The following is a 17,476-nucleotide window of genomic DNA, read 5'->3' on the forward strand; positions in this document are numbered from 1 at the left end:
ACGACACGAAACGCTTCACTCTGAGGTGAAGCCCTTCCAGTGTGGCCAGTGTGAGAAGAGATACAAACAAAGGTGGCCTAAAACAGCACCATCGAGTTCACCACTGTGAGAAGCGGTAAGGCTGGGACAATACCAGTATTAGCAATATTTTTCCATAGCAAAAATGAAAACACAAAGCAGACCAACCCACTCGTTTGGCTCCTTAAAAACCTTGCTATATGTAAAAACTATTGTGTGCCTATAGTCTCGAAATAAACCGTGTATGATGTGACCTGGATGACATTCATTGATGTTTGTTTCCAAACATTTGAGGTTGTTTTCCTAAAGAGTAAATACTCTTCGTGTTGTTTTTTCCTTGCACGAATACTAACAGTATTGCGGATTACTGGTATTGTCCCGGCCCTAGTAAAAGACCAATTGTCTGCAGGAACTTTACAATCACATGTACGCACACCACCGGGAGCGACCTTTTGTCTGGTTCTGATATGTGGGAAGGGATTTATTCAACATGCAAATACTGATGGGTCAACCTCGGTGGCATAGAGGGGAGAAAGCCGTCTTATGTACCGTGTTGTGGAAAGAGTTTTAGTACTTCAGGTGCCTTGTTGCGTACACTCCCGAACCACACACGGATGAACGCCCCAAAAGCTGTTGAGCATTGTGGGAAGAGGTTAGAAGATGTTACGATCTCACAATACATACGGCGGCATCCACACTGGTGAGCGGCCGTTCTTCCTGCACACAGTGCGACAAATGCTTCACGTCCCACAGTGACCTTAGCAGACAACAAAATTCCACCGCCTCCTCGTTGGACAGGAATTGCAGTAACCACAGTGTATCCATGTCTAAGAACACACATTATATTTAACAACGTTATGCTTTCCCATTTTATAACGCAGAATTGTTATTTCAAAGTTAACAATTATTAACTTACATACGTAATAAACATTCTTTCTCATAGTAGCAAAGAAATTGCTGTTTGAATACTGAGTCATTTAATGACAGTAGTAATGATTGATTTTCGTTAGAAATATCATGTTACTTGTTTTCTCCTAGTGGTAGGCTTTTCAACACCCATTATTTAGGTAATCACAGGCAAACATATCACTGTATCCTTCCCCACTAACAGTCACTGAAATGCAAAGCTAGGCTCTTGAGTCAGGGAGCATCAATTTGTTTTTTTTACGATATTTATACAGTTTAGTATTACACAATTTGCATGTGGGCCTGACCTCAGTGAAGACCAGAATGTGGCCCCAAACAAAATAGTTTGAGCTGCTGTACAGGACTACGGTCGTGAGAAGTTGATGCTTCACCACCTTAGCTCGGTTATTTCTATTAGTTCCTTGACTAAACACCCTCTTATTTCATATTCTGTCTTATCAATCAACAAGGACAACTGCCTCCCAGTGTGGAAAAAGGTTTCAGACCACTGTGACCTGAGACACAATGAAATGTTCACTCTGAAGCCAGGCCGTTCCATTGTGACCAGTGTGAGAAGAGATACAAAACTGAAGGATTGATCTAAACAGCACCAGAAAAGTCTCACCAGGCCAAATCGCATTGAAGACAGGACAGACGTTTGCTCACATTGTGGCAGCCGGCTTTAGCGAAAACAGAAATCTCTAAAGGTCACATGAACGCACTCACCACCGGGGAGACGACCTTATGTCTGTTCTATCTGTGGGAAGGGATTTATACAGTTCATATGGGCTGACGCAACACCTCCGGATGCACAGAGGGGAGAAACCGTTCTTATGTAGCGTTTGTGGAATAACCTTAAGCACTCAGGTCAGTTGAGCGGTACACATGAGAACACACACAGCGTGAGCAACCCTACAGCCTGTCAACTTTGAGGAGGAGGTTTCAAACAAAACCTGAAAGTCTCACAGCTGCATCTGCCGCAGTTCACACAGGCGCAGCGGCCGTACCCCTGCACACTGTGCCTGACAAACGTTTTGCATCCAGCAGCTGCGTTAAAAAAACACATGAGAACTCATACAGGGGGAGAAAACCTTAGCAGATGGTTCATAAGGTGTGGTAAGAGATTCACTGAAAGCGGCAACCCAGAAATACACCAGCGAGTTTCATCGAGAAAAAGTCTTTAAGTTGTCCAAAAGTTCTTTGAGGTCGTGGGCTCGTACAGCGGGGTTCCCCAACTGGCGACCCGCGGACCAAATTTAGATTTTCATTGTTGGAACATAAGACGTTAAATCCACCAGGAAATCAGCTATTGGTTTTTTCATTCGGAATATATTCCCAAGTTACTGCCACGCATAATAGAGAGACATAATTGATTGTATACAAATAATAATAATGATTGGATTATATAGCACTGTTCAGCTAACTGAGGTACTCCAAAAGTACTTTACACAGGTAGGGAAACGCACCTCATCCACTATCAATGTCAAGCACCCACCTCAGTGATGCCACAGTGACCATTTTTGATGCCAAAACTCTACCCCCACAACATCAAGCTTCAGGTGGCAGAGTGAGGAGGGATATATTCCAATTAGGAATGAGGGGGGATGATTCAGTTGGCCATGATGGAATTTAGCCATGACACGTTCAACATCCCTACTTCTTACAATAAGCACCATGGGATTTTGAAAGACCACGCGAGAGGTCAGGACACCCATTTAACGTGCCATCCAAAAGAAGGCACCCTTCGCAGGACAATTGTCTCAAATGTAATCAAGGTTTTGAAATGATTGTTTTAGTCAAATGTCTGTTTCGCGTCATGTGCGTCATTTTGCATATAAAAACAATTTTTTTTATTATGTTCCGGCCCACGACCATCTGCTCCAGAAAGAAATTGGCCTGTGGCAAATTAGTTGATGCATCCCTGCTGACACATTATGAAGGCTGTCATAACTGGCAAAGTTTTTGTATAGATTTTGTTATATGACTTATTCCTCTTGTTAATAAAAAGACATTGTTATGAGCCAGCCAATGGGGCCAGAACACTTTGTCTCATTTAACTTATTAAAGGGAACTGCCTAACTTAGAAACATACAACCACACAACTGGTTACATTTACTCCTAAATCCTCTGCTACTATTGGAGAAATAGCATTCTTATCTGGAGCCTCAGTCTATATCCCACGACATTTACATTATATTCTGTAAAAGGAAACCATAGATACTGTATAGCTGCAATGGATTTAAATGCTCACACGCCTTGCCATGAAGATACCCTAGGGAAAGTGACCGCCTTGGGTTTAAACTTTTGAACTGTTTTCAAGTTCAAAATCTTACAAAAATGAAAAACCCAATCAAAACATGTCATAAAGCATTGAGTAGAAGAAATGAATCCCACAAACACCAATTTATGATATTTAAATACCGCATTATGGAATTTTATGAATCTTGGAATCTGATTCCAAAACTGGATATGTAAGTTGGGGATGTGAGGCGTCATTAGCGAATGCAAAAATGTTTCAATCCACAACAAAACAGAGTTGAAATACATGAGTATTTACGTATGTGTATTTAAATACACTGGCCAAGTCAACTACTTTTATTTGAAGTATTTGAATGTCTCACCAATGTATTGAAAGTATTTTGGAAAATAAAAATTACTATTTTCAATAACTAACCATTATATCAGGACATTGATTTCTACCTGCAGGACAAGCTAAAGCCAAGTCCCCCCAGTCCCAGGGCTTTTCCTGCTCACAGTGCCAGTTCTCCAACAGGAGATGGCTCACCCTTCAGGAGCACATCAAGAAGAACCATCCAAAGGAGGACAGTGGGATCCTGGGCTCTGGAGAAGCTGGAGCTGAGAACAACGTCMTGCCTGTCAGTGAGACGGAAAGCTCCTCAGCCAAGAAGACCAGGAAGAACAAGTACATCTGCTCCCAGTGTGGGAAGGGTCACAAATGTTCATATGAGCTGAGACGACAYGAAACCGTTCACTCTGAGGTGAAGCCCTTCCAGTGTGGCCAGTGTGAGAAGAGATACAAAACAAAGGTGGCTCTAAAACAGCACCATCGWGTTCACACTGGAGAAAGGCCATATGTTTGCTCACATTGTGGCAGAGGCTTTAGGTCTGCAGGAACTTTACAATCGCATGTACGCACCCACACCGGGGAGCGACCTTTTGTCTGTTCTATATGTGGGAAGGGATTTATTCAACATCAAATACTGATAGGTCACCTCCGGTGGCATAGAGGGGAGAARCCGTTCTTATGTACCGTTTGTGGAAAGAGTTTTAGTACTTCAGGTGCCTTGTTGGTACACTCMCGAACACACACGGATGAACGCCCCAAAAGCTGTGAGCATTGTGGGAAGAGGTTTAGAAGATGTTACGATCTCACAATACATCGGCGGATCCACACTGGTGAGCGGCCGTTCTCCTGCACACAGTGCGACAAATGCTTCACGTCCCACAGTGACCTTAGCAGACACATGCGAATTCATACAGGAGAGAAACCTTACCAGTGTAAAATGTGCGGTAGGAGATTCACTGAAAGCGGCAACCTGAAAGTACACCAGCGGGTTCATCGGGGAACAGCCACAAATGTACGGGTTTCAGTGTGTAATATCAGTACGGCCCACCACAAGTCACCAAGTGTAGCAAGAAAGAAGGAAAGAAAGAAAGACAATGTTCCACCACTCCTTGTTGGACAGGAGTTGCCGTAGGCACAGTGTTATCCATGTTTTAAGAACACACATTTTGGAACAGTTATGATTCCCGGGCCATAAAAAATACTTTATTTCATAATAAGTTGACTTATATTGTAATAACTTTCTCATAGTAGCAAGATAATTGGCTATTTTGGGATAGCGAGGCATTTAATGACAGTGTAATATGATTTTTCTCGTAATATTGATGTAATTAGTTACTTTGTTTCTCTAGGTGGTAGCTTTTCAACAACATATTAGGTAATCACACAAACATATTCACTGTATCCTGCCCACTCAGTCACTGAAATGAAAGTTTGTCAGTCAGGTAGGGTCAAACATTTCATAATAGATTGATACAGGAGTACTGTTTTTGCGGAATTACACAGCAAGGTAATATTACATTTGCCATGTGGCCCCTGAAGAAAATGAGTTAGCTCAATGTCCCTCAAGACCAGGAATCTATGTACAGGACTATGTTGGTGAAGATAGTGATGCTCGTTAGATCTATAGTTTGACTAAGGTGACTTGGCTAAACCAGTGGTTCCCAACCGGCAAAACTTTTCCTAATCTTGATAATAATAAAGAAAATATTAACACTCACTTATAAACGTGACTTGTGGAATGCACATGGAATTTTGATTTGGGAGCACTAGTGCTGTTCAGATAATACATTAAATGGCACGTGGTTACATCTGTATCATTGTTTCAAGTCCAGTGCACTTTTGTATCATTTTGAGGGGTGCGCATCATGAGCAAAGTCATATTTTTTTAAAGAACAAGCTAACTACTGACTTTCAGTGTACATATAGAGAAGGGACTCAACTTGTACTGCACTGACTCCGAGGACTAAAATACATGGATAATAAGATGGTAGTTGGAGCTGTGTTGTTAGATTTCAGTGCAGCCTTTGATATTATTGATCATAATTTGTTATTGAAAAAAACTAACTTATGGCTTTACATCACCTGCTATCACATGGTTGGAGAGTTACTTATCTATCCAATAGAACCTTCTCTAACCAATGTACAGTGCGGTATCCCTCAGGGCAGTTGCTTCAGGCTGTTACTCTTCATTTTTACAAATGATTTGCCACATGTCTTACAAGAACTAAAATGCATGCTGATTGCATACACTACACAGCACCTACAGACAGTGAGCTCACGAAGACTCTTAGCAAGGAGTTAGTGTCAGAATGGGTCATTAACAAACTGGCTTTAAATACAATTAAAACCAAAAGCATTGTATTTGGTTCAAAGCTCTCTTAGACCTAAACCTCAACTGGAGTTGTTCATAAAGGGTGTGACCATTTAACAAGTTGAGGAAGCTCAACTCAGAGTAACATCAGTTATCATGGTCAAGTCAATGTTGTTGTGATGATGATCTGTGTTTTTGACACATCAACTGTACTAGTTGTTCAGGCTCTGATCTTGTCCCGTCTTGATTTACTGTCTGTTAATGTGGTCATGTGCAGCAAAGAAAGACCGAGCAAAGCTGCAGCTGGCTCAAAACAAAGCAGCACGCTTTGCCCTTAACTGCACACACAGAACTAACAACATGTTTGATAGCCTTATGGTTGAGGGTTAAGGAGAAATTGACTCCACTAAATATGTGATGAAAATGCCTAACCACTTGTATAATCTATTTGCTTACATACAGACATGGTGCCTTCAGAAAGTATTCAGACCCCTTGACTTTTTCCACATTTTGCTACGTTACAGCCTTTTTCTGAAATTGATTAAATATATATATTTTTTCTCTATCTACACACTACTCCATAATGACAAAGCAAAAACTTTTTTATACTTTATTACAAATGTATAAAAAAGAACAAAAACATACCTTTATATAAATAAGTATTCAGACCCTTTGCTATGAGACTTGAAATTGCGCTCCGGTGCATCCTGTTTCCATTGATCATCCTTGATGTTTCTACAACTTGGAGTCCACCTGTGGTAAATTCTATTGATTTGGAAAGGCACACACCTGTCTATATAAGGTCTCACAGTTGACAGTGCATGTCAGAGCACCGAGACAGGATTGTGTCGAGGTACAGATCTGGGGAAGGGTACCAAAACATTTCTATAGCATTGAAGGTCCCCAAGAACACAGTGGCCTACATTCTTAAATGGAAGAAGTTTGGAACCCCCAAGACTCTTTCTAGAGCTGGCCACTCGGCCAAACTGAGCAATCTGGGGAGAAGGGCCTTGGTCAGGGAGGTGACCAAGAACCCTACGGTCACTCTGACAGAGCTCCAGAGGTCCTCTGTGGAGATGGGAGAACCTTCCAGAAAGACAACCATCTCTGCAGCTCTCCACCAAGCTGGCCTTTTATGGTAGAGTGGCCAAACGGAAGCCACTCCTCAGTAAAAGGCACATGACAGCCCGCTTGGAGTTTGACAAAAGTCACCTAAAGACTCTCAGACCATGAGAAACAAGATTCTCTGGTCTGATGAAACCAAGATTGAACTCTTTGGCCTGAATGCCAAGCGTCACGTCTGGAGGAAACCTGGCACCATCCCTACGTTGAAGCATGGTGGTGGCAGCATCATGCAGTGGGGATGTTTTTCAGCGGCAGGGACTGGGAGACTAATCAGGATCGAGGGAAAGATGAACAGAGCAAAGTACAGAGAGATCCTTGATAAAAACCTGCTCCAGAGTGCTCAGGACCTCAGACTGGGGCGACGGTTCAGTTTCCAACAGCACAACAATCCTAAGCACACAGCCAAGACAACGCAGGAGTGGCTTGAATCCCTGAATCTCCTTGAGTGGCCCAGCCAGAGCCTGGACTTGAACCTGATCAAACATCTCTGGAGGGACCTGAAAATAGTTGTGCAGCAAAACTCCCCATCCAACCTGACAGAGCTTGAGAAGATCTGCAGAGAAGAATGGGAGAAACTTACCAAATACAGGTGTGTCAAGCTTGTAGCGTCATACTCAAGAAGACTCGAGGCTGTAATTGCTGCCAAAAGGTGCTTCAACAGAGTAAAGGGTCTGAGTACTTACGTTAATGTAATATTTTTTTTAATAGATTTGCTAAAATCTAAACTGTTTTTGCTTTGTCATTATGGGGTATTGTGTGTAGTCTGAGAGGGGTTTTAAAAATGTAAATAAAAAAAAATAGAATAAGGATGTAACGTATCAAAATTTTGGAATAAGTCAAGGGGTCTGAATACTTTTCGAATGCTCTGTACATACCCCACCAGGCACGCCACTATGGGTTTCTTCACTGTACCCAAACCAAAAACAGATTTAATGCACCTCTCAGTTGTGTAGAGCCGTGTCATCGTGGAATTCTCTGCCACCAGTTTAGTTTTAAAAACAGATACACGTCTTGTATCACAGCGCCACTCCTCTTTCTAAAGATCTTATGTAACTGTATATATGTATATGAAGTGTAAATAGTATTGTCTCTTGGTGTCTTTCATATATATATATATATATATATATATATATATATATATAATTTATTTGTTGAATTTACTGTATCTTATGTTATTGTCTATTGCTGTTCTGTACTTTCATGTATTTGTATGTTTTATGTGGACCCCAGGATGCATGTGCAGTAGCTAATTGGGATCCTAATTGACTCAACTTTGTCTGTGAAAACCATTAACACAGGTAAGTCTAATTAGGGTTGCTTAGGGAATGAACGGTATATAAATCGGACCTCTCTGAAATGAAAATGAATGGCCCTCCCTTCAGCAAAATATATTTGACCTAAACCCACCCTCCCTTATGCCCAAAATAATAATTAAAACAAAGTGGATAGCAGAGAACATGTCTACCATTTATCCTCACTTCTTGGACAGACCAGAGACTTAGATAAGCAGTTAAAGGAACTGTTCTTTGTCCTGAAGGCAGGACATTTTCTAGCGCAGAGGCCTGCGGGCCAGAAGGCTGTGGGTTTGCAGACCACCTTGAACAAGAGTTGGGGGTGGAAAGATCTCCTTTATAGTAAAAGCATTGCTTCAATCTATTATCGTATTTGCAGGTCTAAGAAAAAATCATTTTGTACACATTTCATGCAATTTTACGTCATTTTTAATACCACACAAATTACACAGTAAATTTATCTGAGTAAATTTTACTCAAATTGAATACAATTATACTCTACAAAAGATAACATTTGGTCCCAGTCTAAATAGAGTAAAAATTACTCTTGTTGCAGAGTTCAATTTTCAGAGTTATTTCTACTCTATTCAGTGTTTATATATAACTCTACAAACTGTAATTTACTCCATTTAGAGCATCATGGAAACAACTCTACTGCCAATTCACTCAATATAGAACTCTACTGCCAATTCACTCAATATAGAATTGAATATTATCATTCAAGTAGCATTTGTGAAACTGAACTTAAAGACAAATCAGAAGTCAGTATTTAACAAAGCACTTTATTCTTAAATGTAAGACATTTGCAATACATTAAAATACTGATAATAAAATTGTGGACTGAAATGAAATGTTGGCCTCTGTTCACTTTAATACATGTACATATAAAAAAGCTCAATATTGCAATTCAATGACATGGAAGATTTTGTGAAACTGGCAACTCACATCAAAAACACTGAAAATAAAATTGTGGCCTCTAAAATGACATTTTGGCATCTGTCCCCTTTATTAAAAGTAAATAAAAAAGCCAATATTGCAATACAATACATCTTGGTTTTAAAGAGCTTACTGTGGCGTTTTTAGAGTCACAGGAAACAGTATGGGACAAACAAACGAATCATCACAACTGTAAGACATCTGTATATCAAATGCTTTGTGACAGAAAAGTTCTTAAACATCAACTACATAAGGTCCCTCTGTTGTACACCCAACTCTATGCATTAAAATGCTCATCAAGACATTGTTTGTAGGGCAAAATTAATCAACAGTAACCTCTCATCTTTAACATCATGGTGGATTTTCTGAAACTGGCATCTGGCCTGGACCTTAAGACAAACTGAACCTGAACGATACATATTTCCATGGTGTTTGGCCCATTTAACACCGCGGTGTCAATTGGTACCTGAAGAGTCTCAGCCATCTTACAGCCCCAGTCCACCACATTTTAAAGATAACATTTTACCTGGACTGATCATGACTCGGTGTCAAATGTCTGCCAACTGTATGCTATTTGACTTGTGTTTTTCTGCCAATGTTTTAGTTAAATTTTTAAAGCTTTTTAATCGTTTTTTAAAGAAATTATGCTTTTCTTCATAGCGCATGCACCAGCTATGCAAAACTGGTCCAATTTTAAGCATACAGTTGAAGATGGAAGTTTACATACACCTTAGCCAAATACATTTAAACTCAGTTTTTCACAAATCCTGACATTTAATCCTACAAAAATTTCCCAGTCTTAGGTCAGTTAGGATCACCACCTTATTTTATGAATGTGAAATGTCAGAATAATAGACAGAATTATTTATTTTAGCTTTTACTTTCATCACATTCCCAGTGGGTCAGAAGTTTACATACACTCAATTAGTATATTGGTAGCATTGCCTTTTAAATTGTTTAACTTGGGTCAAACATTTTGGGTAGCCTTCCAACAGCTTCCCACAATAAGTTGGGTGAATTTTGACCCATTCCTCCTGACAGAGCTGGTGTAACTGAGTCAGGTTTGTAGGTTTTTTCAGTTCTGCCCACAAATTATCTATAGGATTGAGGTCAGGGCTTTGTGATGGCCACTCCAATACCTTGACTTTGTTGTCCTTAAGCCATTTTGACACAACTTTGGAAGTATGCTTGGGGTCATTGTCCATTTCGAAGACCCATTTGCGACCAAGCTTTAACTTCCTGACTGATGTCTTGAGATGTTGCTTCAATATATCCACATAATTTTCCTACCTCATGATGCCATCTATTTTGTGAAGTGCACAAGTCCCTCCTATAACAAAGCATCCCCACAACATGATGCTGCCACTACCGTGCTTCACGGTTGGGATGGTGTTCTTTGGCTTGCAAGCCTCCCAGTTTTTCCTCCAAACATAACGATGGTCATTATGGCCAAACAGTTATATTTTTGTTTCATCAGACCAGAGGACATTTCTCCAAAAAGTATGATCTTTGTCCCCATGTGCAGTTGCATACCGTAGTCTGGCTTTTTTATGTGGCTTCTTCCTTACTGAGTGGCCTTTCAGGTTATGTCGATATAGGACTCATTTTACTGTGGATAAAGATACTTGTGTACCTGTTTCCTCCAGCATCTTCACAGGGTCCTTTGCTGTTGTTCTGGGATTCATTTGCAATTTTCGCACCAAAGTACGTTCATCTCTAGGAGAAAGAACACATCTCCTTCCTGAGCGGTGTGACGGCTGCGTGGTCCCATGGTGTTTATACTTGCGTACTATTGTTTGTACAGATGAACGTGGTACCTTCAGGCATTTCTAAAATGCTCCCGAGGATGAACCAGACTTGTGGAGGTCTACAATTTTTTTTTCTGAGGTCTTGGCTGATTTCCCCATGTCAAGCAAAGAGGCACTGAGTTTGAAGGTAGGCCTTGAAATACAGGTACACCTCCAATTATGATCAGAAGCTTCTAAAGCCATGACATCTTCTGACATTTTCCAAGCTGTTTAAAGGCACAGTCAAGTTAGTGTATGTAAACTTCTGACCCACTGGAATTGTGATAGTGAAATAATCTGTCTAACAATGGTTAGAAAAATTTATTGTCATGCACAAAGTAGATTTCTTAATTGACTTGACAAAACTTGTGGAGTGGTTGAAAAACGAGTTTGAATGACTCCACCCCAAGTGTATGTAAACTTCCGACTTGTATATGTGGGGTAATGCACCATAAAATGATGCTTCGGTAGCAGCCTCTTTTTTTGGAAACAATTGCTTGAATAACCTGTGGTGTTCTGCGATTTAAGTGTTAAAAAAAATAATAATGTAATACTCTATCATTGGAGAAAATACAATGTTTTTACTATCTGAAGCAACAGTAATTACCAGTGTAGATCATTTGGACAAGCTAAGTCTCCAAAGATAAGTGGTAGATTGCGAAGTAAACACCAGGATTGGATAGCATTTAACCCCAAGTCATTAGAGTCCTCTCCTAACTTCACTGCCGGAGGTTTGTTATTTTGCTCCATGTAACCATAGTTAAAGCTCTTTATTCTCCTGTCTATTTCATTTGATGTTGTGTACTTGTCCATCAAGTGCAGTATTATCAGTTTCATTTCATTTTGTGCCACTTCCCTCCAAGATATCATGCATAATATCGACAGAAGTTTTCACATGTATTGAAGTACTGCAAGGAGTTTAGAATGCAAGAACGTATAACACCCTTCACATAGGGAAGACTAGGATTTGTCTCCTTTTTTGGCATGAAGTGCTCGAGTTCGCATAACTATCTTGGGTGAATCTTCATCAAATTCAGTCTGAAAGTCTTCTTTCTCAGCAAAAAAGCGGCACTTTCTGGCACTGAATGATTCAACAAAACCAAATACGAGGTACCAAAGACAAAATTAGCTTTGAAAAGCTCACCAAAACAGGCAAGAGAGTCTGGTAACTTAATGTATTGCATGTTTGTCAATCACAATGAAGTACTTGTGAATCACACTCCTCTGGGTCCCCACAGCAAGCAGATAGGGTTGAAGGATTTCCATGGTGTTCTCCAGATGCCCCTGGATGCTGGTCCCAGTCTGTGACACAAGAACTTCATTAGTTTGCTATTAAAATGAATCACGGAGAGAGTAGGCCACTTCTCCAGGAACTTTGAAGAGGTTGCATCACTAAAATCTTGCTATCGTCATGTAATATATCACAGTCCTAATCCACATTGGATATTAAAGCTGGCTTTTTAAACTGATATCACCTTCCATCTGAACACAGTGAATCTCCAGCTCCAAGGGAAAGCTAAAACTTCATGCAAAATGCTGCATGTGGTCACAGCATTTCAAAATAAAATCACCACACCGCTCATACCTGACAGACAGTTTGTTCATTTCCCAAAACTCAGAGCAGTCACCACATCCAACCCAGACATACTGCAACATTTTAGCTATGATGTATTTGTGCGTGTTTTGGAAGAGTTGGAGTCTGAGTCAAGATTCAAGGATATCATGGAGTTTTTCAACTTTATTGAGAACACCTTTCATGTGCCAGTGTCATCTCTGATCACAGCCCTCTGTCCTGACTGTGCTGGAATAGAGTGAGAGATAGTGAAGCTGCAGTCAAATTACACATTTCAAGGTGAACTTAGCTCCAGAAATGGGTAACACCTGATCTTTGTCAGACAGCAGTGGTATACTTAAGCAATTAGGCTACTCTATGACAAAACATGTATTTTTACTGCTCTAATTACGTTGGTAACCAGTTTAATAACAATAAGGCACTTCGGGGGGTTTGTGGTATATGGCCAATATACCACGGCTCAGGGCCGTATCCAGGCACTCCACGTTGCATCATACATAAGAACAGCCCTTAGCCATGGTATATTGGCCATATACCACACCCTCTCGTGTCTTATTGCTTAATTAACCCCCGCTGTACCAAACTAATTGCTAGGCTGGAAGAAACGGGAAATAATGTGCGAGTTGATAAATACAAGAGATGATTCGGACAGCAACATGAACATGATATTCTTATGGAGGCACAGTTATACTTTTCAGATGGAACGGTTAGCAGGCATAGTGTGCCTGAAAGCCAATACAGCACAGCTTGGAAACGCTGCTTGTCCAATCAGGAAATCCTGGACGCCGATTGTTTAAACCGCATTCCAGCCTGTGTCTATTCCACAAGTTACCACCATCTAAAGCTATGGCATTGAAATGCCTATTTACTCTGTTCCATCTCACTGCACAATCCACTGTCTCATCAGCCCAGCCAGACAATTTCAAAAGTTTATCTGCACTGTAAAAAAGCATCTAGACGACATCTCCCATTTTCCGTTAAGCTAGCAAGTGTTTTCAATAGCAGAGATTTATATAAACCTTGCTGTCTGACATTTGCAACATTGTTTCAATATTGATATTCTATCTCCAGCAAACACGCAGCAAACACACAACCAACCCTGACGTAATAGATTGGTATTGTCATAACATTAACGTCACAACGTTGTGGCTACGTAATCTGAAGGTAATAACATTACCAAAGCATTTGGTCATCTTCCTACCTCCACAACACATCACACCAATGTGATTTCATTACATTCTCACTATAATTGAGAATTTCAATAAGCATTTCCCTACGGCTGGCCATGCTTTCCACCTGGCTACCCCTACCCCGGTCAACTGCCCGGCACCCTCCACAGCAACCCGCCAAAGCCCCCACCATTTCGCCTTCACCCAAATCCAGATAGCTGATGTTCTAAAAGAGCTGCAAAATCTGGACCCCTACAAATCAGCCGGGCTAGACAATCTGGACCCTCTCTATCTGCCGAAATTGTTGCAACCTGTCACTTTCCTCTTCCTGGAAATGACTGGACCAAAGCGCAGCGTGGTACGTGTTCATGATTTTTTATTTAATCAGAACACTTGAACAAAAATAACAAAGAGAAAAACAAACAGTTCTGTAAGGTAACTAAACTATACAGAAAACAACTACCCNAGCCCCCACCATTTCGCCTTCACCCAAATCCAGATAGCTGATGTTCTGAAAGAGCTGCAAAATCTGGACACCTACAAATCAGCCGGGCTAGACAATCTGGACCCTCTCGTTCTAAAATGATCTGCCAAAATTGTTGCAACCCCTATTACTAGCCTGTTCAACCTCTTTCGTATTGTCTGAGATTCCCAAAGATTGGAAAGCTGCCGCGGTCATCCCCCTCTTCAAAGGGGGTGACACTCTAGACCCAAACTGCTAAAGACCTATATCTATCCTACCCTGTCTTTCTAAAGTCTTTGAAAGCCAAGTTAAACAGATTACCGATCATTTCGAATCCCACCGTACCTTCTCCGCTATGCAATCTGGTTTCAGAGCTGGTAATGGGTGCCCTCAGCCACGCTCAAGGTCCTAAACGACATCATAACCGCCATCGATAAGAGACATTACTGTGCAGCTGTATTCATCGACCTGGCCAAGGCTTTCGACACTGTCAATCACCACATTCTTATTGGCAGACTCGACAGCTTTGGTTTCTCAAATGATTGCCTCGCCTGGTTTACCAACTACTTATCTGATAGAGTTCAGTGTGTCAAAACGGAGGGTCTGTTGTCCGGACCTCTGGCAGTCTATGGGGGTGCCACAGGGTTCACTTCTCGGGCCAACTCTCTTCTCTGTATACATCAATGATGTCGCTCTTGCTGCTGGTGATTCTCTGATCCACCTCTACGCAGACGACACCATTCTGTATACTTCTGGCCCCTCTTTGGACACTTAACTAACCTCCAGACGAGCTTCAATGCCATACAACTCTCCTTCCATGGCCTCCAACTGCTCTTAAAACGCTAGTAAAACTAAATGCATGCTATTCAATCGATCACTGCCTGCACCTGCTCGCCCGTCCAGCATCACTACTCTGGACGGCTCGGACTTAGAATACGTGGACAACTACAAATACCTAGGTGTCTGGTTAGACTGTAAACTCTCCTTGCAGACTCACATTAAGCAACTCCAATCCAAAATTAAAACTAGAATCGTCTTCCTATATCACAACAAAGCATCCTTCACTCATGCTGCCAAACATAGCCTCGTAAAACTGACCATCCTACCGATCCTCGACTTCGGCGATGTCATCTATAAAATAGCCTCCAACACTCTACTCAACAAATTGGATGCAGTCTATCACAGTGCCATCCGTTTTGTCACCAAAGCCCCATACACTACCCACCACTGTGACCTGCATGCTCTCGTTGGTTGGCCCTCGCTTCATACTCGTCGCCAAACCCACTGGCTACAGGTTATGTACAAGTCTCTGCTAGGTGAAGCCCCGCCTTATCTCAGCTCACTGGTCACCATAGCAGCACCACTCGTAGCACGCGCTCCAGCAGGTATATCTCACTGGTCACCCCCAAAGCCAATTCCTCCTTTGATCGTCTTTCCTTCCAGTTCTCTGCTGCCAATGACTGGAACGAACTGCAAAAATCTCTGAAGCTGGAGACCCATAGCTCCCTCACTAGCTTTAATCACCAGCTGTCAGAGCAGCTCACAGATCACTGCACCTGTACATAGCCCATCTGTAAACAGCCCATCTATCTACCTACCTCATCCACATACTGTATTTTTTTATTTATTGCTCCTTTGCACCCCAGTATCTCTACTTGCACATTCATCTTCTGCACATCTACCATTCCAGTGTTTAATTGCTATATTGTAATTACTTCGCCACCATGGCCTATTTATTGCTTTAACTCCCTTATCTTACCTCATTTGCACTCACTGTATATAGACTTTTTGTTTTCTTTTGTTCTACTTTATGTTTTGTTTATTCCATGTGTAACTCTGTTGTTGTATGTGTCGAATTGCTATGCTTTATCTTGCAAATGAGAACTTGTTCTCAACTAGCCTACCTGGTTAAATAAAGGTTAAAAAAAATTACATATTGGTCTCGATTAGACCCACAATGTCACAGTATCTGCAGAGTATGAAACATTCTGTGATCACAGCCTTTATGAGCTGTGGAGCATGCACCCTCAAATGTATTTTGAATGAACTACACATTCATAGAGGTTTAAGTCCATGTATTGTTCAGATTGGTTTTTAAAATGTCAATTTAAAAAATATTCACCCACACATTTTGAAAGACTGATCCAACATTATGTAACGGGCAATTTCCCTAAAACAAATTGGGCATATTATACAGAATGGGCAAATACAGATACATTTGATGTATTTAAAATAAAGAATATATATAAATCTGTTCCTGTTGCATGTTCCTTAATTGGTGCTGCAAAACCTATCCGTGTTTAATTCTAAATGACACCAATGCTCACCTGACCTTTAATACTCAGACAAGTCTATGAAAACACACTGTTCAGACCCCTTCAAAAGTTTGCCTACATAATGAGGAAGAAAAAAAATCTAACCATGCAAGCAGAGCAGTATGCAGATGTAATTCGTAAAGATTTAGTGTTGAATTCATGTATGTATAGTGCATTCGGAAAATATTCAGACCCCTTCACTTTCTCCACATGTTGATACTTTACAGCCATGGATTAAATAATGTTTCTCAATCTACACACACTACCCCATAATGAAAAAGCGAAAACAGGTTTAGACATTTTTGCAAATGTATTGAAGCTGCAGCGTCACCCCACTCTGAGGTCCTGAGCACACTGGAGCAGGTTTTCATCAATGATCTCTCAGTACTTTGCTCTGTTCATCTTTCCCTCGATCCTGACTTTTCTCCCAGTCCCTGCCACTGAAAAACATCCCCACAGCATGATGCTGCCACCACCATGCTTCACAGTAGGGATGGTGCCAGGTTTCCTCCAGACGTGACACTTGGCATTCATGCCAAAGAGTTCAATCTTGGTTTCAATCTTCAACCGTCCAGAAGGACAACCATCTCCACAGAGGAACTCTGGAGCTCTGTCAGAGTGACCAGGCCTTTCTCCCCCGATTGCTCAGTTTGGACGGGCAGCCAGCTCTAGGAATAGTCTTGGTGGTTCCAAACTTCTTCCATTTAAGAATGATGGAGGCCACTGTGTTCTTGAGGGCCTTCAATGCTGCACAAATGTTTTTGTACCCTTCCCCAGATCTGTGCCTCGACACAATCCTGTCTCGGAGCGCTACAGACAATTCCTTCGACCTCATGGCTTGGTTTTTGCTCTGACATGCACTGTCAACTGTGGGACCTTGTGTGTGGAAACAGGTGTGTGCCTTCCAAATCATGTCCAATTAATTGAATCAAATCAAGTTGTAGAAACATCTCAAGGATGATCAACGGAAACAGGATGCACCCGAGCGCAATTT

General features: G+C 41.3%; 1 protein-coding gene across 1 annotated transcript in view; it reads left to right on the forward strand.

Moving 5' to 3' along the window:
• Positions 1 to 5,240, forward strand: part of LOC111960188 (zinc finger protein 892-like) — an 83,021-nt gene extending 77,781 nt beyond the window's left edge. The window contains exon 8 of the mRNA XM_070437948.1: positions 3,631 to 5,240. Coding sequence (XP_070294049.1) covers positions 3,631 to 4,643 — 1,013 coding nt within the window. The 3' untranslated portion in view covers positions 4,644 to 5,240. The remainder of the gene's footprint in view (positions 1 to 3,630) is intronic.
• The last annotated feature ends 12,236 nt before the right edge of the window (positions 5,241 to 17,476 follow it).

Source organism: Salvelinus sp. IW2-2015, linkage group LG37 (assembly GCF_002910315.2).
Source record: "Salvelinus sp. IW2-2015 linkage group LG37, ASM291031v2, whole genome shotgun sequence".
NCBI lineage: Eukaryota > Metazoa > Chordata > Actinopteri > Salmoniformes > Salmonidae > Salvelinus > Salvelinus sp. IW2-2015.